The sequence below is a fragment of the Lissotriton vulgaris genome, chromosome 5, assembly GCF_964263255.1.
Source record: "Lissotriton vulgaris chromosome 5, aLisVul1.2, whole genome shotgun sequence".
NCBI lineage: Eukaryota > Metazoa > Chordata > Amphibia > Caudata > Salamandridae > Lissotriton > Lissotriton vulgaris.
Window position 1 is genome coordinate 370,428,583 of NC_141693.1, and position 27,475 is coordinate 370,456,057.

Here is a 27,475-nt window from a genome sequence, read left to right on the forward strand (position 1 = left end):
AGGAGCCTCAACGTCACATCCACAGCAAGAGATCTCTTTGAGATAAACAAGTTGTAGAATCCAAGCACAACACTAAATAGCAGTAGTGAGCACAGCAGGTGTATGAGCAGTCAACACATGCTCCAAATATTATTTTTCTCTCTGCAACCAAATCCTGACCCCAGTTTTTATACTGATCTGGAAGATGCTGGATCAGACCTTCCAACTCATCCAAATGGGCATGGTCGTACGAAGACAGCAGGCACACTGAATTAGTAATCCGCCAATGCCTGGCAGACTGAACAGCAACATATTTGCATGCCCCATAATTAATTTTGCTCTTTCGAACAGGAGGGCAAATTAGCACGTTTCTGTTCTGTGGGTACGGCCAGTGAAGGGGATGGTAGAGAGGGATGCATTATATTTTTTATCCACCCCTGGCATGATAACTCACACCTTAGTTGGTTACTTGAGAATTTAATGAGAAGGTTTTAGGAGTGCTCTTAAGCATAACGAGATACAGCATCGACCTTTGTGTGGAGGAGAGGGTCTCCATAAGGAAATCCTCCTCTTCAGGCTGCTTGTGCATCTCCACCTTGTGGAAGGTGGCTGCATGATGAAGAACCTCATGGTTTAAGTGGTGTTGTCTGGATGTAAAGGCCTGGCCGAATAGAGGGCCAGATAAGTGTCAGTTGGGGGCTCCACGTCAGTCATCCAAGGAATCCTGTTGTGGATGTGTGTCTTATTGCAGGACGTATCGGTCATAGGGAGATTTTGAACACATCCCCAAGTCCCTCAGAAGGAAGAGAACACTGAGGTGAGTGAAGTGTGGCATAAGGTTCATAGGCAGTAATGGAGGGGTGGTCCTAGTGGGGAGTGGTACAGGAGGCAGACGTGGACACCAGCCATTTCGGAGCCGAAGCTTTCCAATTGCCCCGAGGCATGAAGCTGGCTTTCGGATTTGAGGCCCTAGGCTCAGAGGCATTTCTCGAGGATACCTGGGAGGCCAAAGCCGATGCAGCGGTCAAGGTTGATGGACGAGGCTTGGCGGAGTTCTTCGGCACCGAAGAGAGAGTGGGTGTCAGGTACGATCCGGCTACTAGGTGCCGACCATGACAATGCGGCAGTGACGGACCATTGGCCTCATGAAAGGAATGTGAGATTAAAGCTCTAACCTCTCTGAGTGCAAATGATGTTGTGGAGCAGTCTGTGGGAAGATAAAACTCTCTGCAACCATCTTTGTCAGCGTTGTGCCGGTAGGGGCTCTTCCTCCTCAGCATCAAGAACAAGTGCAACAGTGGAGGTGAAGGTAAGTGAGGCAGATGTGGACACAACTTTCTGCTGCCGACAGCTCCTGGATCCCTGCACTAGAAGCTTTCGGCTGCTGATCGCTGCCGGTCCCTCGATCCACTAGGAGGTTGGGGGCATCATGCTGATGACAGTGTACCATGGAAGTTGAGGCGAAACATCGGGCTCCGTGGTTTCTGAGGGTCGTTTTTTTGCAAAAGGCAAGGAATGCACTCCAGATGCCTTCCTGTAGGTTGGGGGACAAACAGACGTTATAAACCTGATGAGATCAGACCTCGGATATTTCGAGTGACACTTGCGGCAGAAACATAATGGAGTCTTTTCCATCACTAAGACATTTTCATGCGTTGAGGATGGCGATGAAGGTGTCGAAAATGTACAAACCACAGAATCAAGTTCAAGGCAGTAAGCAATACATGAAGCCGGGAGTGCAATTGCTATCACTCCCAACGAGGAACAGATCCGAGCAAGCTTGGCAATAACAATGCACGACGTTGGCCTGAAGCTATAAGGGACACATATGAACCAGATGGCGGAGAGAAAAAAAAATCTAATGTTGAGATCGATAAATACAATAACAATGTACATCCTGATGTAGGTTTGCATAGCAGCAGCAGTACCAATAAATGCGAAGCACAAGTTACTACTTGTGTAACAATATATCTGTAAGATACATTAGTTAGTTATAGATTCCTTACCTTAGAATATCCCCAGGCGTCAGACTGGATCCGGAAAGTTTTGCTTAGCAGTACCCCTGCGCGTCAGTAGGTGGTGTACTGCGGCTCCGCATCCGTCACTGGCGTCGTCAGCGCCGAGAAGACATCACGGAGGGTACTTAGGCGCCACCCATGCGTGCTAACGTCAGTTCTGTACACGACTTTCCGTGCCAGGAACGCTGACCATAAAACTAGGGACCTAAAAGGGGATGACCTTAACCCCAGTAATCAGTTCACAGAATGGGGAGGATGGGTGAGGCGGTAAGGCAACTATCACTAACTAATGTCTCTTACAGATATATTGTTACACACGTAGTAACTTGTGCATCTGAAAGAGACACGTTAGTGTTAGATTCCTTAAATTAGAATAGATACCTCAGCAATACCATCCCCGGTTTCTGGTCTGCGAACGAGATTACACCAGACAGTCACAGAGCACAGAACGGCCAAAGAAGCTGTCTCTCCGGACCTGACTGTCAAGGCAATGCTGTATGTAAACGTGTGCAGCGCGGCCCACGTAGCTGCCTGACAAATGTCCTGCAAGGGGATGCCGCGTCCCAAGGCAGTAGTGTCTGCCGTTGCCCTGGTGGAATGGGCACGCAGTTCCACAGGAGGCTACTTCTTGGTCAAGGAATAACAAGCTTTGATACACAGAACGACTCACCGGGAGATTGTCAGTTTGTGCACGGTCCGACCTTTTTTGGTGCCCACGTAGCCGATTAAGAGCTGATCATCCACCCGGAACTGCTGTGTACGCTGCAGATAGAATGCAAAGCGGTACAAAAGGGGGTGGTGATGGACGGAGCATCCAAACCAATCAAACACTCACACCCAGTCAACAGATCTGGGCTTAATCCATCACCTGTTCTTTAGCCCACTCTGCCACCCCAGTTAAGACATGGCCATATGCAAAGCAGTCTGACCCGGTGCCTCATGGGAACAGTCTATCCCGAACTGCCAAGCCATGCCTTACCTGGACTGGATTCAAGCTTCCTAGGACCGGTTTCTGGCATTACAGCCGTCTTCAGCCAAGCTTGCTTGAATCCAGTGGCAAAGTGAGCAAGGGACTCACGTCTGAGCATACCCTGCCAACTTATGGCGAACAAAGCGGTACAAAAGGGGGTGGTGATGGACGGAGCATCCAAACCAATCAAACACTCACACCCAGTCAACAGATCTGGGTTTAATCCATCACCGTTCTTTAGCCCACTCTGCCACCCCAGTTCAGACACGACCATATGCAAATCAGTCTGACCCTGTGCCTCATGGGAACAGTCCAGCCCGAACTGCCAAGCCATGCCTTCCCTGGATTCAAGCTTCCTAGGACCGGTTTCTGGCATTACAGCCGTCTTCAGTAAGGCTTGCTTGAATCCAGTGGCAAAGTGAGCATGGGACTCACGTCTGAGCATACCCTGCCAACTTATGGCGAACAAAGCGGTAGAATGCAAGCACACGTTTTGGGTCCAACGGTGGAGCAGCCCTTTTTCTCTGGAAGGATGCGGAGGCGGAAAGAAGGTGGGCAAAGTGATGGTCTGCCCGATGTGGAGGGGCATGATAACTTTGGCAAGAAATATGGATGGGTCCTCAGAACCCCCTTGTCTGGATGAATAGAAAGGAAAGGAGGTTTAGAAGAAAGAACCTGGAGCTCTCTCACTCTTCTGGCAGAGGTGATAGCAACCAGGAAAGCAGCCTTTAAGGTGAGAAGACGCAAAGGACAGTTATGAAGGGGCTCAAAGGGAGCGCACATCAGAAAAGTCAAGACAAGATGCACAAGTTACTACTTGTGTAACGATATATCTGTAAGAGACATTAGTTAGTGATAGATTCCTTACCTTAGAATATCCCCAGGCGTCAGACTGGATCCGGAAATTTTTGCGTAGCAGTACCCTTGCGCTTCGGTAGGCGTCGTCGGCGTCGTGAAGACGTCGGAGTACTTAGACGCCGCTTCCGCGTGCGGACGTCAGTTCTTAGACACAGTTTTCCGCGCCAGAAACGTAGAGCCATGCTAAAAACAAACACTGGTGCCAATGAAACTAGGGCCCTGAAAGGGGATGACCTTAACCCTAGACATCGGTACGCAGAACGGGGAGGATGGGTGGGTCGGTAAGGAATCTATCACAAACTAATGTCTCTTACAGATATATCGTTACACAAGTAGAAACTTGTGCATCCGAAAGAGAAACGTTAGTGATAGATTCCTTACATTAGAATAGATACCCCAGCAATACCAGCCCCGGTGGTGGGTCTGCGTAAAAATAATCACACCAGAAATTCCTGGAAGACAGAACGGCCAAAGAAGCCATCCCTCCAGACTTGGCTGTCCAGGCAATAGTGTCTTGCAAACGTGTGCAGCGAGGCCCACGTAGCTGCCTGGCAAATGTCCTGCAAGGGCACTCCTCGGCCCAGGGCAGTTGTAGTCACCATGGCCAGAGTGGAATGAGCCCTTAGCCCAACAGGGGGTTCCTTCTTAGCCAAGGAGAAACACGCCTGGATACACAGGATGATCCACCGGGAGATGGTCCGCTTGTGCACCGCCTTTCCCTTCTTAGCACCCACGTAACCAACGAAGAGTTGGGCACTCACCCGGAACTGGCGTGTGCGATCCAGATAGTAAAAGAGCGCACGTTTTGGGTCCAGATGGTGGAGCCTCTCTTCCTCTTTTGAGGGATGCGGAGGCGGAAAGAAGGTGGGCAAGGTGATGGACTGCCCGATGTGGAAGGCTGTGACTACCTTGGGCAGGAAAGAGGGCCTTGTCCGCAACACAACCTTGTCCTGATGGAACGAAAGGAAAGGAGGCTTAGAGGATAGAGCCTGGAGCTCACTCACTCTCCTGGCAGAGGTGATGGCAACCAGGAAGGCAGTCTTCAAGGTAAAAAGGCGGATAGGACAGTTATGAAGTGGCTCTAAGGGAGCGCACATCAGAAAAGTAAGAACCAGGTTCAAGTCCCACTGAGGCATCACGATGGCAACAGGTGGGAACGTGTGTGTGATGCCCTTCAGAAATCGATTTACAATAGGGGACTTGAACAAAGATGGTTGATCAGGCAGCCTTAGGAAGGCTGAAAGGGCAGAAAGGTAGCCCTTGATAGTGCCCTGAGCAGAGCCCTGCTGGGCAAGAGAAAGAAGGAAGAGAAGAACCTCAGAAAGAGGGGTAGAGAGAGGATCCACAGCCTTTGCTGTGCACCATGCCACAAATCTGTTCCACCTGTAGGCGTATACCGACTTTGGGGAGGGACGCCTGGCTGTCAGAATGATGTTACAGACTTCAGGAGGCAAGTCAAATGGCCTCAACTGTCGCCGCTCAATGTCTAAGCATGGAGGTGGAGACTGGACAGGTTCGGGTGGAGGACCGTCCCCTGCTGCTGCGACAGAAGGTCCTCCTGAAGAGGCAGACGAACCGGGGGATCGACTGACATACTGAATAGCTCGGGATACCAGTACCTTCATGCCCAGCCGGAGCCACAAGGATGACTTGTGCCCGGTCGCGCTTGATCTTCTTCAGCACTCTGGGCAGAAGTGGTATAGGCGGAAAGGCGTACAACAGACCGCAACTCCACTCGTGACGAAAAGCGTCTCCGAGCGAGTGCCGCCTTGGAAATTCCAACGCGCAGAACTGATGACATTGCGCGTTCTCTTCGGTGGTGAATAGATCTAACCAAGGCTCTCCCCACTGCAGAAAGAGACCTCGCGGCAGGTCCGAGTTCAGACGCCATTAGTGATCCATCATGCACCTGCGGCTGAGTTCGTCCGCCCTGGCGTTCAGAGAACCTGCCAGGTGTTGAACCACCAGGGTCACTCCCTGATGTTCCACCGGAGACCAGAGTCCTCTGATCTCCGCCTCTCCCATGTGGCCTCCCCAGCCCTGGAGGGACGCAGCCGTCACAATCACGTGCTCCGGTTGGGGAAGGGAGAGGGATCTGCCACTGACCCAATCGCGGTCCTTGAGCGACCACTGCAGCTGTCTCGCAGTGCCCTCTGTGATCAGGACATGGTCGGACAGGTTGCCCTGATGCTGGGCCCACTGAAACTTCAGGTCCCACTGCAGAGCCCGCATCCGCCACCGGGCGTAATGCACCAGAAGGATGCAGGAGGCCTTCAGCCCCAGAAGCCGCAGCGTCAACCTGACCGAGACCCAGGATAAAGGCTGAAAGAGTGGAATTAGAACCTGTATATCCCGAACCCGCTGCTCGGGAGGGTAAACCCGAAACTGCGCCGAGTCAAGAACCGCTCCGATGAAAAGGAGCTGCTGAGAGGGACACAGGTGTGACATCGGCACATTGATGGAGAACCCCAGCAGGTGCAGGAGGTCGGCCGTAGTCTGGAGGTGGCTGACGACTGTCTGGGGCGAGCTCGCCTTCAACAACCAGTCATCGAGGTAGGGGGAAGACTGAAACCCCTAACCTGCGCAGATGAGCTGCGACTACCGCCATTACTTTCGTGAACACTCGTGGGGCACTGGTAAGGCCAAAGGGGAGCACGGTAAACTGAAAGAGCTCATGGCCTACCGTGAACTGCAGGTAACGCCGGTGGGCCGGCAGGACGGGGATGTGAAAATAAGTATCCTGCAAGTCCAGCGCTACCATCCAGTCTCCAGGGTCTAGGGCAACTAAGGCCTGAGCCAACGTCAGCATCTTGAACTTCCCCTTCCAGAGGAAGCCGTTGACGTTCCGTAGGTCCAAGATAGGGCGTAGGCCCCCTTTGTCCTTCTTGGGTACCAGAAAGTAGTGGGAGTAACAACCACACCCTACTTCTTGCCCAGGAACGCGCTCGATGGCCCCCTTGGCCAAGAGGGCCGTAACTTCCTCCCGCAGAAGTGTCAAGTTATCCCCCGACACGCGGTGGCACTGCGGTGGCATGGCTGGAGGGGATGTATCGAAGAGGAGGGAGTAGCCCTTTCGGACGATTTGCAGCACCCACCTGTCCGATATGACAGTGTGCCAGTGGTGGAGGTGATGGCGAACCCTGCACCCCACTGTCGTCACATGGGCCTGAAAGCACGGACTAGGAAGGTTTTGAGGCGGATGCTGCAGGGGTAGGTGTGGACTGGCCTCGCCGTGGACCCCGACCACCGCCACAGCGGTTTCCACGTCCGCCACCGCGTTGGATATTAGACTGCGGTGCGTGGCTGGCAGCACGTGTGGGGCGCCCATTCATTGGCCACGAAAGGAGCGAAAGGCACCCATTTGCTGGCGCGGGCCGAGAGGCCCAAGGACTTGGCCGTAGCCCTGGAGTCTTTAAAGCGCTCAAGCGCATGGTCTGCCTTGTCGCCGAACGGCATGTCCATAAGTGTGTTTTGGACATCGGCCGAGAAATTGGCGGACCTCAACCAGGAATGACGACAATCTCCACCGTCGTTGACATCGCTCTGCCCAGAGAGTCGGTAGTGTCCAGCCCACACCGGATGGAATACCGTGCTGCATCCCGGCCCTCCACCAGGGCTTGGCCGAGTTTAGCCCGTACCCCCAACGGGCAGTGTGGCAGCACGTCCGCGACGTGTCCCACAGAGAGTGGATGTAGCGGCCCAAGAGGCACACAGTATTAACGGACCGCAATCCCAAACTTAGGGAGGAGAATATCTTCTTCCCGTACCCTAATTCTCGTACCTCTTAGATTCCCAGTCGGAGGGAGCCGACGGGAATGCGGTCTGGGAATTGGAGGCCTGGATAACCAGGCTCTCAGGGGTGGGATGGGTAGACAGAAAGCAATTGTCACCCGGAGACAGGCGGTGGCGTCTGGCCACGTTCCTATCCACAGGCTGTCCTGTGGCGGGCCTGGACCAAGTGCCCAAACGAACGTCTGACAAGGCCTCATTGAACGGTAGCAGAGGCTCGGCCGAGCTCGACTGCGGTTTAAGGACATCTGTGAGGAGGTTAGTCCTCACGGCCACGACGGGGAGCTCAAGGCCCAGGGCCTTGGCCGCCCTAATCAGCACCAAGCTATAAGCAGCCCCCTCCTCCGTAGCCACGCTAGGAGGGGAGACAAAGCCAGTGTCCAGCTGAATGGCCTCCCCAAGCTCTCCTGTCCAGTCCACAGAAGACACACTCCCGTGCCAGAGGGTCCTCAGATCCCTCCCAATCCTCCTCATCACCCACAGCCTGGTACTCAGGCTCACAAGATGGGGCCGGGTCATTGAAATAAAAATCTCCCAGCGGCGTCGAGAGCGGCGCCGGACCCAAATCGAGGACAGGACCAGGGATGACGTCGTCCAGGGACGGCACCGGCGTCGGCGAGGTCGTTAAGTCGACCGGCGACGACCCCGATCCGGAACCGGACCCAGTGGGGCCCTGCGGCGAGGCCGAAGCCCCGGACAGCGCCGGTGCCGAAGCACCCGGCCCGCGTGGGGACCCAGTCGGAACCACTTGGCCCGAAGGCGCCGCGGAACCCGAAGGAGGAGCGAGCAACCTCATGGCCATGAGGAAGTCAGCTATCTCCCCCGGCGTTGCGTCCTGCCCAGGGACCGGCGGGTGTGGGGCAGGCCGCGACACCTGCGGCTCCAGCGTAGCCGCATGGGCGGTGTCGCCCGAACCCACGGCCGTGTCGCGCGAGCGTCGGGGGGAGTCAGAAGAGCGATGGTGCCTCTTCGACTTCTTATGCCTCTTACCTGAGGACTTCGAGCCCGAAGACCGATGACGACTCCCGGAACTGTGGGGGCTCCGGCCCCGCGACCGGTCCCTCGACCTCCTTTTGGACCGGGACCTCGAGCGGCGCGGGGCAGACTGCCGAAGCTCGAGTCGCTTACGGGACCGCTCCCGTCTAGCCTTAGACGTCAGGGCCCGGCAGTCGGAGCAGGACTTGTCGTCGTGGTCCAGGCCCAAACAGTGCAGGCACCAGCGATGGGGGTCGGTAACCGACATAAGTCGGTTGCAGTCGGTGCAGGGCTTGAACCCGGGCATCCCTACCGGGACCGTCGGAGTCGATAGACTTCGAAAAATGGATCAAAAAGGATCTCAAAAACGTTAGTCAAAAAGTGACTTGGGTACAACTTTTTCCAGATCTGCGCTAGCTGGCGCGGAAAAAAGAAGAACCGACGTCAGCACGCGGAGGCGGCGTCTAAGTACTCCGACTACGTCCTCACAGCGCCCACGACGGACGCGGAGCCGCAGACGCCTACCGTCGCGCAAGGGTACTGCTACGCAAAAATACCGACGCCTGGGGATATTCTAAGGTAAGGAATCTATCACTAACAAGTCTCTTTCAGATTTAAGTCCCAATGAGGCATTATGAAGGGCACGGTGGAAACATATGCGTAATGCCTTTAAGGAAACGGTTAACAACCGAGGACTTGAAAAGAGAAGGCAGATCTGGAAGCCTTAGAAAGGCAGAGATGGAAGAAAGATCACCTTTAATAGTGCCCAGAGAGCCCTGCTGGGCCAAAGAGAGAAGGAACAGAAGAACCTCAGAAAGAGGGGCAGAAAGGGGATCCACAGCCTTTGCTGCGCACCATGCAATAAACTTGATCCACCTGCAGGCATACACAGTTTTGCTGGAGGGACGCTTGGCTGCCAGAATGCCATCACAGGCTTCAGGAGGAAGATCGAAAGGTGTTAACTGTCGCCGTTCAATCTCCACGCATGGAGGTGGAGGCTGGACAGGTTCGGGTGGAGGACCGTCCCCTACTGTTGAGACAGTAGATCCTTCCGAAGAGGCAGACGGATAGGGGGATCGATGCTCATACTGAGTAGCTTGGGATACATGCTCTTCGAGCCCAGTCCGGACCCAGAGGAATGAATTGGGCCCGGTCGAGCCTGGTCTTCTTCAGCACTCTGGGCAGAAGTGGTATAGGCGGAAAGGTGTACAACAGACCACAACTCCACTCGCGACGAAAAGCATTGCAGAGCGAGTGCCGCCTTGGAAATTCCAACACGCAGAACCGATGACATTGCGCTTTTTCTTCGTTAGCGAATAGCTATAACCAAGGCTCATCCCATTGCTGAAAGAGACCTCGCGCCTCCTCCGAGTTCAAACGCCATTTGTGAACCATCAAGCACCGGCGGCGGAGTGTGTCCGCCCTGGCGTTCAGAGAACCTGCCAGGTGTTGAACCACCAAGGTATGCCTTGATGTTCCAGCCATGTCCAGAGGCGCAGAGCCTCCTGGGATAGGGTCCAAGACCCCACCCCGCCCTGTTTGTTGCAATACCACATGGTGGTGGTGTTGCCCGTGGACAGAGGGAAGGAATGCCTTCAGTGCAAGTCGGATCGCCCTCAGCTCCAGAAGGTTGATATGGAGCCGGGACTTCGCCGGAGAACAGAGGCCTTTGATCTCCCCCTCTCCCAAGTGGCCTCCCCATCCCAAGAGGGATGCATCAGTCACCTCTGTGTGCTCCGGTTGGGGAAAGGAGAGGGATCTGCCACTGACCCAATCGCGATTTGTAAACCACTAATGCAACTGTCGTGCAGTGCCCTTCGAGATCTGGACAAGATCGGACAGGTTGCCCTGATGCTGTGCCCACTGGAACTGCAGGTCCCACTGCAGAGCCCGCATATGCCATCTGGCATGTGTAATCAGCAGGATGCAGGAGGCCATCAGGCCCAGAAGCCGGAGGGTCATCCTGACCGGAACCCGGGATAGAGGCTGAAAGATCAGAATCATAGCCTGAATGTCCCGTACTCGCTGCTCGGGAGGATAAACCCGAAACAGCGCCGAATCCAGAACTGCTCCGATGAAAGGGAGCGTCTGAGAGGGACACAGGTGCGACTTCTGCACGCTGAAAGAAAGAACTAACGTCAGCGCGCATGGGTGGTGCCGTTACGTCATCTCGGCACTGACGACGCCAGTGACGGACGCGGAGCCGCAGGATGCCACCTACTGGCTAACTTTCCGGATTCAGTCTGACGCCTGGGGATATTCTAAGGTAAGGAATCTCTCACTAACGTCTCTTTCCGATATCGATGTATGCTGTAATCTATGCACGTACAATGTCAATACCAGTAAATAAAATACAGATGTATGCTGTACCTGTACGCAGATTGATGTTAATACCAGAAAATCCAATGTCAATGTATACTGTAACTTATGCACGCATAATGACATCAATCTCAGTGAAAGCAATGTTGATGTACGATGTAACAACTGTATGTACAAAAATGATAAATTTGGTAAATATGATATTGATTACTGCCATGTTACACGTGTGCGCACTCACAAACTCACATCATTGATGTCAGATTCATCTGAGATGATCTTCCCATCAACTCCAAGTCAGAGATCCGTGGTCAGACAGGCCCTGCGACCCAAAACCAAGCCAACCGCTTGACAGGTCACACAGGTGGAGTTACACTTTTCCCAAAGACAAACACGCATCCAGGGAAAACCATGATCGATCCCAAAGGATAGGTAGTCACACCACAAACAGGACCCCAATAAAACGCGTACAGCCAAAGGCGTACTTTCCCAGAAAGTTATCTGCCACGTGTTGTTTGGTACACTCACCATTCAAGACATGTACACTGCACGTGGTGATCACGTGCTCACCATACTGAACATCTGGACACACACAGTGGTCCATACTAGCTCCCCCCTAGAGGTTGAGAGCCATCTGTCTCCCCCTTATCCATCTGTGTTGCCCTTATCAGATGAGTGTACGTGTTTATGACAATGATGCTATTCAAAGAATGATGAAGTGTTTTATGTACCCACAAAATGTATATATGTGCGCCTAAAACTTCTGTACTCCAAGACCGCCTTTAGACAAGCCTCTGTCGATACTCTCCCAGCTGCTGTATTTAATTAAACCAACTTGTTCCTGTTTTGCCAAACCGCTCTTGTCTTTTTATTTAAGGTAACTTCATATTCGAGCAACACCTACAATGGAGCCGATGCCCATGCGCATTACCAGCAATAGGTGAAGTCACATTACTTGTGACTCAAAAAGACTTCTCAGAAGAAAAACAACTTGCACACGTCCAAGCCCAACACTTGATGGCAGGAGTATGCACAGCACGTGCATCTACAACTACAAATGTGGCAAACATAACCTTTTGTTGAGTTATGTTACGTTACAGGGTTTGTTTAGCGCACAGCTGCCCCATCAAAGGAGCGTCCCAGCGCTGACTGACAGGTTGGGAGGCTACTAAACCGAAATCAGGCCTAACACGAACGGAAAAGGTATGTTTTAATTGCCTTGCAGAATGCCAGATAGTTGTCAATGCCTTCCTCATCCAAATGCTGGCCCATAGATCATAGTAGGCGAGTAGGTGTATGGAGTAAAAGCAGGTTCGCCAGAATATCTGGGGAGAAGTTCATCATTTTGAAGGCAATGCAGAGGGACTTGTACTCTATGCGCCTAGCCACCGCCAGCCAATGTAGTCGCGGATGGCGTTGGAGCAACTTGTAGGGATGGTAAGAAGAGTTCTAGCAGTCGCATTTTGAACCCTCTGCAAATGAAGGATTTCAGCCGTGTTCACCCCCAGGCAGAGTGAAATGGCGTAGTCCAGTATCGCACAACAGCATACTCCTGTGGGGTAATTCTTTTTCCCCCTGGTGCCTATTCACAGCCCTGGGCAAAATCATAGAAAATATCTCCACCAACTGTCTGCACCCTTTCATAAAATGCTCCACCTTACAGCAAAGTCGCATCTCTTCAATGTCACTGTCTCCGGAATCTCCCTTTTCAGTTACTTCCTTGGAGCTTATTTTCTGTTAATCTCCCCACTGGGCATGCATCCGATTCAGGTGACCATCATCATCTTCCACTCATCCCTCCTCATTTGCCCTTCAATCACAGTCTCACTCGTTCCCAACCTGGTTCTGGAATATCTAAGAAAAAGGTCTGAGTTATGTATCACCAACAGTGCTATGAAAAATAGCGTAGTCTTACAGTATCAGTCGTCTTTCCTTTATTGGCTTTGTTAATCAATTTTTGCTCTTTTTGTGCAAGTTTGGTTTTACTTGAGAAAAATCACATGTGAGGCCTCAAACACTGCTCATTCACTTGTGTGCCATGGTGAGGGCTCATCTTTGTCCCTGTTGTAGGAGAGTAGGGTCTGCAATCCTACGATCACCCCAGATTTTTGCTTTTTGCTTCACTGGTTTACGACTTCCCTGGCTGTGGGACTGCTAATCAGACCCACAGCCTAGCTGTTCTCTCACTAAATTGACACGTGTACCTTAGGTGCTTTTACCAATTGGTACTGGGCCACCTTATCAGACCCTGTAACTCAGGGCATAGGTGTACCCAGGGCCTACCAGGGGCTGCAGCATGTATTATGCCACCCCTGGCTGGCCATCTAAATCTGACACAACTGGCTGCACGACAGCTGGGGCAAGGTGGTGTAATCACCCTTTGCTTTAGATATAGTATACCTATGTCTAACCCTAAAATGGACACATAGATTCCTATCAGTCACTCATATGGCAGGCCTTAACAATCCTGAAGGCAGAGTGCTTGGAATCATGTGAGATGGTGCTCTGGCATGAGCTGAGCCCGGTTGCAGCTTGCGGAACCAAGTCCTAATAGCTGTTCCATGATAACGCATACCATATACTCTTAAGTGCATTATAATCCTCGCGGTTATATGCCAACTCTGGTATCGCTTTATCAAAACATGTCGAGTAAGGTGTCATACGAATTGGAATACTAACCCCTCGCCAATTCTGGCGACGGGGTTAGCATTCCACCCTTCTAGAGGGACACAACATGTATGTAACTGTGAACCCCGGTTAAAGTTAACTCGAGCCTCAGCATCACAAAATGGATGCTGCCACCACAGACACAAGTCTGACCTCCTGCTGCTGGGAGTCCTTCCAGCGAGGAGAGCTTGGACAAAGGGTTTCCTGTCAGGGGCGGTGCTAGCACCATCCCAGACAGGGTTTTGTGTATCCTGGGTAGGCAGGGCTTTAGAGGAAGGTGACTGTAAGTGGCACCCCGGTGCTCACTATGCATAGGCCGGCTAGAACCAGTTCCAGGGGCACACCAGCCCCTGAGCTGGGGAAAGTCCAGCATGGGAGAGGGGTGTAACCACCCCCCTTCCTGGTCCCACCCATGGGCAGGACCTAGTCGCGTGCCAGCCCCTTTCCTTAGTATAAAGATAGGAGCGGGCCCCCTTCCCAAATTAGATAATTCCGAATCTTGATGACTTTCCACGAAAGAACTCTTGAACCTTTCAGAAGACTCTCCCTTGTGGCTAAGGAGTAGCCACCCTGCACCCAGAGGAACCATCCAAGCATCGCGGTTTGCTGTAAGTCTCTCCTCCGGATCAAGACTGCCCAGCTCGACGAGAACCGGCTTCCCTGGCACCTCTGACCTCTACCTGCATCATCAGCCCAGCTGAGATTCGTGGGTGTGACGAGACCTCGAGGGACCGGCCATCTTCAGGACTGCACGACGCTTGCCCAGCACGACCGCCGAGGGATCCTCGAGTGAGTGCTTTGGGGTTTGAGAAGCCCTAACCCTGAGCAGCTCCAGCACCGAAGTCCAGCCCCCCAGCATCCACGAGATCTGGGTGGGGCCCTTCTGCTCTTTGCTGCTCACCGCGTTGTCCGGGTACTTGCCTGCTGGCTTGTGGCCTTCCTGACGACGAACGACGACATTTCCAACACTGGTCTGGTTGCTCCAGACTGGCCCTTGCTCCCCTCCAACAGAGGAGCACCCCGGACCCTCCTGGTCCACTCCAGACGCCATTTTGAGTCCACCGCGTGGGCTTGCATTTGCCAAGAGTTGCTGCCCTAATCCTGGGTCCAGCGACGTCGACAGCAGATACCTTCGTGGGACAGCTCGCACCTCCATCCTGGTCGCCGACAACGCCTCCTGGTCCGAGAGACTGCAGAGCCCAGCGTCGCCCACTCACCTGGTCGAGGTGACTCCATCCGGTGCCATCCTGGTGCCCATCTAATCACTGGCTAGTGATTCAGAACTTGGTCCCCTCTGCTTACATGTATCCTCCATCACCGATCCAGGCTTGGATCCCATCGAACTTCATCACTGGTCGCCTGCCAGCAACTTCTTCTTTCAGGCTCCATAGACTGCAACGAGGATTCCCGACGTCTTTCCAGACCTATGCAGCCGCAGCCCCTGGGCTAGGTAACCTGAGCATTTCGGTGCTCCAGCATAGCTTAACTATCCAAAGGTCCAGATCCTTTTTCGTTTCAGCCCTACCTAGTCGGATTCGTCTGATAACACTAACTTTACGAAATCTAGCACCCATAGACTTTGCCCCGCATCCCGCGTGAGAGTGCACACTCTGCACCCAATCTCCCTAGGCCTCCTGCTAGTAATCTGAAGGTTCAGTAGTCCAGTCCTAGCGATCCTAAAGCCTATTAGAATAGTACTTACCTGCTAGTAATTTCGCATTCCACTTTTAGAGTATATGGTTTTTCGTGCCCCTCGGGCATTTGTGTAAATTGTGCGACTTTCAGTATTTTCATAAGAGCTTTGTATTGTGCTTAGCGCCCTGTCCTCATAAAGAGTCCAGGGCTGTTGTGTTCTAAATAAATATACTTTTATTTTCATAACAACTTGTGTGGTGTCCTTTCACTTGGTGTTCAAGGGGTATATGTGATGGTATAACAGCTGGCTTAACACGCCCTCTGGAGTCTAGCCTAAAGACTGCTCTTGTCCACGCTACTAGGATAGCTTGTCTACGGTTGACTTAGAACCAATCATCAATAAGGGTTGTTGGACTGATACATAGTGATCACTAGAATAGTGAGCACTGCATATCAGGCCAACTTCTCACACCTGTAACTGAGCCTTTAGCATCCATTGGTCGTGGTAGGGCTCATGGAGGAAATGCAGAGACTGCACTCAATGGGATCACTGTAATAAGAAGCATGCGATAATTTTCTCAGCAATCAGCAGCATGCACAGCCAACCCTCAAAGAATTTTTCAGGATGTTTCCCTTTCAGCGCTTTCAGGAATTCAGACATATACACTATTGTGGCATATCCAGCTTTCTGCATCTCCTATGCGCTCCTCCATGTTCTTAGCTGTTGTATAAAGTTACTTCACATTGTCTTGAACATTATCCGCAAGATCAGACTCATGACCATCCACGTGAATGACTAAACTACACTGCTAAAAATCTTGTCCCAACAACACTACTTCCATATCCGCCTTACTCACCTTCGCCCCCAACTCTGCTCTTGTGTCTCAATTTCCTGTAAGTTCACTTCAGTGGAAGAAGTTGCATAATAAGCTTACTCTGTGGTTATAGGGCTACACAGTCTTGTAATGTGTCTCCTCCCGACAGTACTCATATTTAGGATACCTTTTTCGGTCCCTACTGCTTTAAAACGATAAGCTTACAAAAACTTCCCATGATTATATGTTAGAAATCTGATTTCCAAGGATAAACTAAATTGAAAGTTACACTTGCTTATCAATAGGCCATGAAGCTATTGATGTTTGGACATTGTTTTAACAAATGATTTTGGATATATTTGTAATTGATTGTACATTTTTTTTATAAATTGTTTCTAGCCCTGAAGAAGTCCCAGGTGGGACGAAACGCGTTGGCGACAGGCAATTCTGTATTCTTTTTAATGAATTGATGAATAATAAAGAAAGCAAAAAAACCTTCAATCAAGACTTTTGGAATTGTTTATCCTTGGGAAGTTAACTATTGTTGCATTGTACTGTTTCTTTAAGTATTCTGTAAATTGCTACACTGAAATATATCACATACGTATGAACCTTGGTGCGGGTCATTTTCTTTCGTGTTTGCAAGTGATTTGTTAATCACTATAAGGGGGTGTATATGGGTCACATCCCAGACTTTTTCGCAAAAGGAATAGAATAAAGAGAAAAAGATAGGCAACACTGATAAGTGATAACTTGTGCTGGTCCAGTATAGCTCTGACCCTTTGCAGTGTATTGTTCTTTTTAAATTAAAGCTTACCAAGCACATTTCACTTGAGAGCCACTAAATGACTAAATAAGATGGATTTTGATGACAATAGGGAGGAGTTACTAGGAGTATTATTTGGAAAGCAGGATGGAAATGCTGCACAATCAGCACCAAAAACGCCACAAGTAGAGGGCCTAAAAAATAAATTTGTGCGGTTAGAGAGATTAAAAAAAATCAGAGCTCGCCAAATGGTGGGACGGGGCAACATTGAAGAAATACCTTGAGAATAGAAGAATCCCACGGGGTCTCCGGATTCTCATTCTACCTAATTATGTGGATTTGGAACCCGATCATCTAAGTGAATGGGAGGAAGGTCTTTATGACGCTTCATACAAAATGATGGATATTTTGATTTGGAACTCAGACCGTAAAGTGAAAAAGATTACAGATGAAATAATATCCTTAGAGAAGGAGATTAAAGATTCCAACTTTACTGATGTAATTTAAAAAAATGACGTGATTCTCAAAACAGAACTGGCCCAATATCAAATCTATCTCAAAGATAGAAAATTACAAAAGATTGAACGAGATCAGAGAGATTATGACAGAGGGCGCATTTTCACTTTCGCCCGAAAATACGATGACATTTCAAATAAGCCCACGCAGGTTCCTGACAAATTAACTAAAGAACTTAGCATTTCCTCTAGTTCCACATCTATTTCCTCAGTAGAAAGTGTATTGAGTGAAAATCCTAGTACCAGCACAGCCGTCCCAGAACAAACATCGCTTTTTTACGCGAAGTACAACGCTTCCGACTAGGAAACAAAAAGAAAAGTCAGGGAAGCGAACAAGGCGGGGTGGCACAAAACACAAGGGCGGGGGTAAAAGCAAGAACAACAAATGCACAGAACAAGTGACTGAAGAGATTGCGAACCACTAAGTGGGCAGTGGAGATGAAGTGACTAATATGAATGTCCTAAATGTTATCAACTTGTCCTCTAGAACTTTGAGCCATGAGGAGAATGAAATTTTGTGTAAAGGCTTAAACTATTGTCTAACTGAAGTACCAGCATTGGAAAAAGTACATTTGGACCTCTATGTTTGGGTCTTTGGTGAGGGAGAGGATTAGCTGGGTGTCGTCTGCGTAGGTGATGATGTTGAGGTTGTGTTGGCGCGTGATGGATGCAATGGGGACTCATGTAAACGTTGAAGAGGGTGGGGCTGAGCGATGATCCTTGTGGTACGCCGCAGATGATTTCAGTGGCCTTAGATCTGAATGGGGTAGGCGGACTCCCTGAGTTCTTCCGGCGAGGAACGAGATGATCCAGTCCAGTGCTTTTCCTTGTATCCCGACGTTGCTGAGACGTTGTATGAGGGTGCTATGACAGACTGCTGCGGAGAGGTCCAGTAAGATGAGGGCGGCTGTTTCTCCGTTGTCAAGTAGTGTTCGAATGTCGTCAGTGGCTGCGATGAGGGCGGTCTCGGTGCTGTGTTTGGCTCGGAAACCGGACTGTGAGAGGTCGAGGGAGTTGTTGGACTCGAGGAAGGCGGCGAGCTGATTGTTGACTGTTTTCTCAATGACTTTGGCAGGGAATGGGAGGAGCGAAATGGGGCGGTAGTTCTTAAGTTCGGTGGGGTCTGCTGTGGGTTTCTTCAGGAGGGCGCTGAGTTCGGCATGTTTCCAGCTTTCTGGGAAGGTAGTGGTGTTGAAGGAGCAGTTGATGATGTCTCGGAGTTGGGGTGCGATGATGGAGTCGGCCTTGTTGAAGATGTGATGGAGGCATGGGTCGGTTGGCGATCCGGAGTGGATGGAGTTCATCAGACGGATGGTGTCTTCAGTGCTGATTGGGTTCCAGGCCTAAAGGTTGGTGGTGGGGTGTTTTGGTTCGGAGTTAAGGGGGGTGGAGAGGTCACCGAAGCTGTTATGTATGTCAGTGATTTTGCTATGGAAGAACGAGGCTAGAGAGTCGCAGAGGTTTTGAGATTGAGTGATATCGTTGGTGTTGGCGTTGGAATGGTAAACTCTTTGACGATGTTGAAGAGTTCCTTGCTGTTGTGGGCGTTGTTGAGTCGGTCCTTAAATGCTGATTTCTTGGTGGATCGGATCAGCTGGTGGTGTATGCGGGTGGCGTTCTTGAGGGCAGTAATGTTGTCTGTGGTTGGGTTATTACGCCAGGCTTTTTCGAGGGTGCGGCAGATCTTTTTGGATTTCTTAAGATCGTCATTGAACCAGGGGGCTTTTTTGTTACCTGGCTTGTTTTGATGGTTTTTCAAGGGTGCCAATTCGTCAGCGCTGCGGGTGATCCATTGTGTGAGGATGAAGGCTGCTAGATTTGGGTCCAATGATTTGGTGGGAGGGTTAAGGTGAAGCGATGTGGTGAGCTGGTCGGAGGTAATTTTGTTCCAGTTTCTACGGGGGATTTGTTGTGGGTGGTGGTGGGTCGTGGTCTTTCTGTAGTTGAAGTGGACGCAGCTGTGGTCCGTCCAAAGGAGTCCTGTGGCGTTATTGAATGAGATGTGCTCGCTGGAGGAGAAGATTGGGTCGAGCGTGTGTCTGGCGTAGTGGGTGGGGGTGTTTACCAGTTGTTTGAGTCCGAGATTGGCGAGGTTGTCCAGAAGGGTGGTGGTGTTGCGTTCGTTGTTCTTTTCCAAGTGGAAGTTGAGGTCTCCTAGTAAGGAACGATCTCCTCAATGACGTAAGACTTTACTCCAACTCCCACAGCAAAACACCCACTGAACCAAAAAACAATGCTGCATGGTCATCCTCTGACACCTACTCGAAAGAAACAATTGACAAACTGCTCAACACATTAAAACCTTCTAATCACCTCACAGACCCCCTTCCTGCTAACTCTGTAAAGGACTTAATCCCATTACTCCTCCCACTCTGGACCAGAATTATCAACAGTTAACTTCAACAAGGACTCATCCCCGACTCCCTCAAAATTGGACAAGTCACACCTATACTCAAGAAACCAACAGCTGACCCTACTGACCTAAACAATTACCGTCCTATTACCAACATTCCCACCCTTGCCAAACTGTTGGAAAAATGCGTACAACTCCAACTGATGAAACACATTGATCAGTTTGACCCCCTCAACACTCATCAATCAGGCTTCCGAGCAGGGCACAGTACTGAAACCGCTATGACACACATAATTGATGTCGCCCTCCAAATCCTAGATCAAAACGATACCTGCCTCCTCATCCTTCTTGATCTCTCCTCAGCATTTGACACTGTCAAACACGAGAACTTACTCGAGCTGTTAAACACCAGAATGAGTCTATCTGGGACTGTTCTCAAATGGTTCACTTCCATTTTGCATAACAGATCTCAGAAATTCAAGAGCAACAACTTGATGTCCCCACCAGTGCCTCTAACATTAGGCGCCCCACAAGGATCTTCCCTATCCCCAACATTGTTCAACCTGGTCATGGAACCTCTCACCACCTTGTTAAAAGCATCTAATGTGTACTTTCACATGTACGCCGACGACACCCAACTATATCTCAAATTACAATCCCCCAAAGACATTAAACTGCTGAACTGAACGCTCAGAAACACCCAATCATGGCTTAACGATAATCACCTCAAACTCAATGCTATGAAAACTGAGTTCCTTCGGATCTCACCTTACGCGAAAATCTCCACCACTCAAACTTGGCTTAAGCACCTAACTGCACTCAATGTCCAACCTACCATCGTGGACTCAGCGAAATCTTTAGGCATAACACTTGACGCCAATCTCAACATACAACAACATATAAGCAAGGCAACTGAGGGAGCTAATTTCCAAATCAATACCTTGAGGAAACTTAAACCCTTCCTCCCAGCCAAGGACTTCCAAACTGCAGTACAAGCCCTAGTCATTCCTCGCTTAGACTGGTAGCACCGCCCTTTGCGGACTCCCCCTATCTACAACTGCACCTATGAGAGCCTCTTTGAACGCTGCAGCGAGACTCATCACTGGTTCAAAGAAACACTTGCATATTTCCCCTGACCTAAAATCCTTGAACTGGCTGCCTTTTGAGGCCAGAATACATCTGAAAATTGCCTGCATGACACATAGGGCTATACACCACAACTCACCCGGCTACCTCACTCAGAAGCTGATAATTTCAGGTGGCTCAAGAACCACTAGAAGTACAAAGAATCTTCTTCTGAAACCTCGTAGATTCCGGAAGGAAAAAACATAAGCGCTCCTTTTCAGGAATGGCACCCAGGATCTGGAATTCACTCCCTCCAGAAACCAGGCTTATCTCCTCCACTACATTTTTTAAGAAAGAAGTAAAAGCTATCCTCATGGATAAATTCACCTGAACTATTACTTTGGAACTATTTGAGACTCTTCACTTATTTGTAATATTCGTTTATCTGTATTATTGTATTATTGTATAGCTGATTGACTATGCTCCCTCATGTAACTACTTTATTTTGCTACTCATTTATTACCTACAACTACTCGTGGCTCAAAAGCCAGTTAATCACTCTCTTGTTTTTCTTACCCCTTGTTTTTTTTGTAAAGCGCTCTGATATCTGCAAAGATCTTGTTCGCGCTATATAAAAGTCAAAATAAATAAATAAATTATATAATATACCTGTATCAGCATATACGTATCCTGCTCTATGCACATTAAGTGATTTGACTTAAATGAGTGGATAGCTATAAATAGACTCTGTTGAAAGTACTAAATGTGTGTCATTATTCAAGCTTCAGGTCTTTTTATATGACCATAAGTGAATGGTAAGGAATAAACACAACCTAGCTGAAAATATTACAGTAGTTACATTACGCTAACTGTTTCTTGCCTTTGATTATGTAAATGTTTGTTCATAGATACATGATAGCATCAGTGCAGATACTGTATGAAGGTTGATATGATCATTGGCCAGGATATTACAAATCAAGGTATGACAGATTTATGGTACAATATTGCTTTTAATCGATAATGTATATGTAATCGATAATGTGTATGAAACTGAGCCCCTAGAAATGTTTACTTAGAGGATGTCTTTCAATGTGTCTTAGTGAATGATTTGAGATTACTATCTGAAGAAGGAACAGAGAGATGAATACATATGTTCCAAATATAATGGGCTCCTATTAAATCCAGAAATTAACTGTATATGCAAAGGATGTACAACAAAGTATCTTTTAATGTGTCTCCTCCCGACAGTACTCCTATTTAGGATATTTTTTTCGGTCCCTACTGTTTTAAAACGATAAGCTTACAAAAACTTACCATAATTATATGTTAGAAATCTGATTTCCAAGGATAAACTAAATTGAAAGTTACACTTGCTTATCAATAGGCCATGAAGCTATTGATGTTTGTACATTGTTTTAACAAATGATTTTGTATATATTTGTAATTGATTGTATATTTTTTTATAAATTGCTTCTAGCCCTGAAGAAGTCCCAGGTGGGACGAAACGCGTTGGCAACAGGGAATTCTGTATTCTTTTTAATGAATTGATGAATAATAAAGAAAGCAAAAAAAACCTTCAATCAAGACTTTCGGAATTGTTTATCCTTGGGAAGTTAACTATTGTTGCATTGTACTGTTTCTTTAAGTATTCTGTAGATTGCTACACTGAAATATATCACATACGTATGAACCTTGGTGCAGGTCATTTTCTTTCATGGTTGTGGCATATCCAGCTTTCTGCATCTCCTATGCGCTCCTCCATGTTCTTAGCTGTTGTATAAAGTTACTTCACATTGTCTTGAACATTATCTGCAAGATCAGACTCGTGACCACCCACCTGAATGACTAAACTACACTGCTAAAAATCTTGTCTCAACAACACTACGTCCATATCCGCCTCACTCACCTTCGCCTCCAACTCTGCTCTTGTGTCTCAATTTCCTGTAAGTTAACTTCAGTGGAAGAAGTTGCATAATAAGCTTACTCTGTGGTTATAGGGCTACACAGTCTTGTGAACTGCAGCCTATGACTGCTTAGCATATTAATCAAATTTTCTGGTTAAGGGGCAGATTTCCCTTCTCCGTTGCCAAATTTAAAGGACAGGAGATTATTCAATAAAGAGAAACCATACCTCACCCAATGTGGCAGCCTCTATACAGTCCCATGAATCCCTGCACTGCCTATGCTAGGCCCCTCTTTCCTTCTCCAAGGTCTCTGAGCCATCTGATCCATCATAGTATGGGCTAAATACTGAGCTCACCAGAAGCAGTATGAGTCTCCAGGTCCTGGGACAGATCGTCACCAATCCAATGTCTGATACTATCCAGGGTTTATGCTGTGAAGTCGTCCACTCCTGTTAGCAGTGCCACTATGCTGGCCACACTCAGGCTACTTCGTCACTGCCAGCAGGGAACTGACATTGGCTAGCTTAAATGTACCTCTCTGCCTATTATTGCTGGAGCCACCTGGATCTTTCTGACAGGCAACATACACCAATACAGGATGTTGGTATAAGGGGAAAGCACAGAGAGAGAAGGCTTTGGTATTTTCTTTTTTCTGCTGATGTAACAAAGTCCTCAAATCTTCAGACCACACTCTGAAGAGGGTATTTCATTTGTTGAGGCCTTCAAGGGATTGTGGATAAGGGAGTAAAGACTTTGTTGGGGTGGGGTTGTGTTTGGATGTGGAGAGAACTCCACATCCCCATCTTTACTCCAGTTTTGTAACTTAATTCACCATCCGAAGGCCTTGTGTGCCACGCCTCATGTGTCGTATTCATTTCTGAACTGGTGGATGGGTGTTCCTGGTTCATCAGTGATTCTGCGGCCTCCTCAGAATCACCTACTTCAGCCACCTGTTAGGGTCATGCAAGGTTTCAGGGTCACCTTCACTGCCCCACCAAATTTGTGTCAAAAGGCTACAGGTCCAGCATTGCAGGTGCTTACTGCTCACCAGGCCCAGAGTTTTGTTTCACCACTGCCTGCGGCCCCCCAGTCTGCTCCTACCTCCTCTTCTGTCAATTGCCTACAGGTCTCCCAATATTTCTAACAGAGGGCATCTGCTTTCTTCCTCCCCTTAGGTTGCAGACAGATTGGAGTACAGGGTACCCTGCAACTCTAGAGGTGTCCTGTTGGCTTCCAATAAATTGATATTGTGCAATGCATCACATTTCCACAAATTCACACTAGGGTCCAGACCACTTATAAAACCTGGGTCTGTACAGGAAGTTGACAGGTTATTACGGATACATCTTCAATCAGGTATTGCTAACCACCTTTCACCATCAAGCCATGACATGACTTCATTAAATTATGGCAGGATTGTAGGAAACTAATCATTAAACTAAAGAAAGCTACCAAACACCTTTTCAGGCAGTCAAACGCTCAAACCATGAAAGGAAAAGCTCGGTTTAGAAATGTTCCATTTAATGACACCTGCAAAGCAGTTTTCTGGCATTCTATCCTTACTTTTACAAGACACCATTGCTTTGCTTAACTTCTTTGGAAGTTGTACCGCATACTTATAATTTGGTGCCATAACTCTACTTACATCCACTGCTTCTCCAAGAGATGAGTTTGCTATTCTATTCTGAAATCATGTGGTTGAGTGTAGTCCCATAGCCATATCTATTACAGACGCCACAGCAAACATTATCTACAGTGTCCACTTAGAAAGTAATTGTACCAATGGAGATCTGTTTTCCAAGCATCATGGCACAAATCAGACTGTAAACAATCAGCAGGTCAATACACACTATGAGATGAAAGTGACTACCTTTGTTGTAGTATATGTTGCGTGACAAGTAGCACAGCACAAAGTGTACTCGCAGTAAGTCCATCTTAAAGGTCATACCGTGCAGTGCACTAAGAGTGTCCTATTACCTTGGAATCTATATTTTCATCTGTTAAACAGATAGGTCTAATCAATGGTTAGGTCAAGATATTGTAGGTGTGTTGAACAAAGATATGAAATAAGATATTTAGAACATAGAAGAAAAAAAAAAGAAAGTAAAAAACGACCTTCTGACCAAACCCAGTTACCTGATGCAGTGGTATCAGATAGAGTTCCTGCATCCAAAGAAGAGGAGCTGGGGGCTTGACCAGATAAACCAAGGCTCTGAAGTCCAAGGGCACTGCTGCTACTCCCTGTTAGAATAAAAGAAAAAAATCACTGCAAGAGAATTCAGCACCACCACTAAAGCGGCTACTAACACCACCAGCAACGTATCCTAGGAAGTAAAGATTTACCATCTCTACAAAGTGCAACGGATCATAACATTCAATGGATTACGGTGTGGTTACAGATACTCCTGTAGAGTTACACATTTTGGTGAATTCTATAGGTTTTCCAGTCATATCTACAAATCTGCAACAAGCAGACGCTGCTAGGCACACTCTTAGAAAACTGCAAAATGCAAAATTACACATGGGGAAAAGGTGTTGCATTTGAGCAACTGCACCATATTTTCACATTGAAAAACCTTTTATCCTACATACTAACAGTATTGAGGGTTTTCTCTTCCCATATCCACTCTGAAAAGCGATTTACTCCTGCCCTTGAAAAAAAATAAATCTGCAGCCATTTTCAAGATGGGATGGGTCAAGTAAATGTCTATGGTGCGAGTTTGTACAATTTTTCAAGGGCATTTCGGCTTTACAACAACTCATCCCCACACTTCAATTTAAGCACTTCGATATTATGCCAATGTAAGGTTATGTTGAACGTCTGTAAAAGAAATCTTAATGTATCTGTATTTATACTAACACCATTTGCTAAAACAGTTTTAAAAAGTATTGTTCACAATTATTTGACGCGCCAAGTACAGTCTTTGAGCTGACTGGCTATAAAGCGATAAAAGATTGGGATGTCTTTAGGACACACATTTAGGGCACTGGAGACAATACTTTTGCTTGCAGGTGTCCTTTTGAGCAGGCTTTGGACCTTATTTGATTTTATGCCCCAAAAGAATTTGTTATTTACTTTCAGTTACATTGTTTCTGGTAGATAACCGCAGATTCCTCACCTTTTGAATATGTCCTACGCATTGGACTGGATCTGGAAATACTCAAGCAGTACCTGTATGCACAAGTAGGAGATGTCTTGTACAACCACACCAATGTCATTCGTTGCCAAAAGTGACATGTAGAACTACATATAAGAGCTACCCATGCATGCTGGTGTGAGTTGCTTTTTAGGTTGTCTGCGCCCCAACACACAGGACCTTTCTAGATCGAAAAGTCCATATCACAGATCAGGGAGGCTGAGCGTAGATGAGGAATATGTGGTTAGAGAATTCACCAGAAAAAGTTACTGAAGGCAAGTAACTTGTTTTTCTGATGGATAAGTCTAACATAGACTCTTCACCTTTTAAATAGGTACCAAAGCAGTGCCTCCCAGATGATAAGCAACACTTCAGATAGTTTGGCTTGAAGTGAGTCAATCTCCTGAGGTCCGCAGCAAACCACAAACTTGTCCCAATGGTAGCCTTATATTGATTTAGAGGAGGAGAGCCTTGCTGCCAGAATGACATCAATAACTTTGAAAGGGATATTGCATGCAGTCAACTGTCACCACTCGATCTCCAAGCATAGAGATGAGGACTGATCAGGATCAGTTGCAGAAAGTAGCCCTGCTGCTGTGACCGAAGATCCTCTCAAAGCAACAGCCTGATCCGAGGACAAATGCTCATGCCCAGGAGTTCCGGGTATCACCATCTCCTTGCTCAATCTGGTGCCACTACGATGACTTGGGCCCAGTCGCTTCTTATCTTCAGAAGTCATGGCAGAAGAGGTAAAGGTAGGAAGGTGTAAAATAAGAGTTCCACTCTAGGCTGAATGCACCTCAGAGAAAGGGGAATTTTGGTAACTCACTTGCGAAGATACCCAGGGCCACCTCTGGGTTTAGATGCCATTTGTGATCCACTAGGAGCCAGCAGCTGAGTTTGTCCACCCTGATGTTTAAAGATCCTACCAGATAGTGCGCCACCAGGAAAATCTCATGGTGATCCAGCCACTTCGAGGCATAGTGCTTCCTGGTGTAGGGCCCACAACTCCAACATGCTCTGCCTGTTACTGTACCACATGGTGGTGGCATTGCAAGTGAGCACCGGTACCAGTCTCCATTTAGTGGCAGATAACAACGCCAAGCAGATGGCCCGCAGCTCCACCAGACTAATATGAAGCCGGGCCTCTGCCTGAGGCTAGATGCCTCAGATCTCCACTTCTACCAGGTGGCATCTATAGCCCGAAAGCAATGCATTTGTCACTACTGTTAAATATGTGTGGAATAGGGAAAGGGGTCTGCACTGACTTGATTGCAGTCCGGCAGCCACCACTGCAGGTCTTTCAGTCCCCTCCGAAATCTGGTCTTGATTGACAGATCCTCTTGATGATCCGCCAACAGGACTTCAGCTTCCATATATGCCATCTGGAAAGCTTCGCCAGCAGGCTACAGGAGGCCATTAGCTCTGGCAGCCACTTCAGAATCATCCTCACTGTGACCAAGGGCAGAGACTAAAAGTTCAGGATCAAAGCTCAAATGTCCTAGAATCTTCTCCGGTGGAAGGCATGAAACTGCACTGTGTCCAGAATGGCTCTGATGAACAAAAGCCTCTACTATGGAGTTATATGTGTGTAGGAAAGGAATAAGCTACTTACCAGTATGCATCTGTTCTTGGCATGTAGGGCTGCTGACATTCATATCTTGTGCATAGATCGCCGCCTAGTGTTGGGTCCGGATGATTGCACTTGTTGTC

At 48.5% G+C, this 27,475-nt stretch overlaps 1 protein-coding gene across 14 annotated transcripts in view; it reads right to left on the reverse strand.

Annotated features, from left to right (window-relative positions):
• UBR4 (ubiquitin protein ligase E3 component n-recognin 4) overlaps positions 1–27,475 on the reverse strand; it is a 1,723,360-nt gene that overhangs the window by 663,627 nt on the left and 1,032,258 nt on the right. For all 14 annotated transcript variants that reach the window (XM_086921716.1, XM_086921718.1, XM_086921717.1 and 11 more), the window contains one exon: positions 24,762–24,866. In XM_086921716.1, coding sequence (XP_086777842.1) covers positions 24,762–24,866 — 105 coding nt within the window. The remainder of the gene's footprint in view (positions 1–24,761; positions 24,867–27,475) is intronic.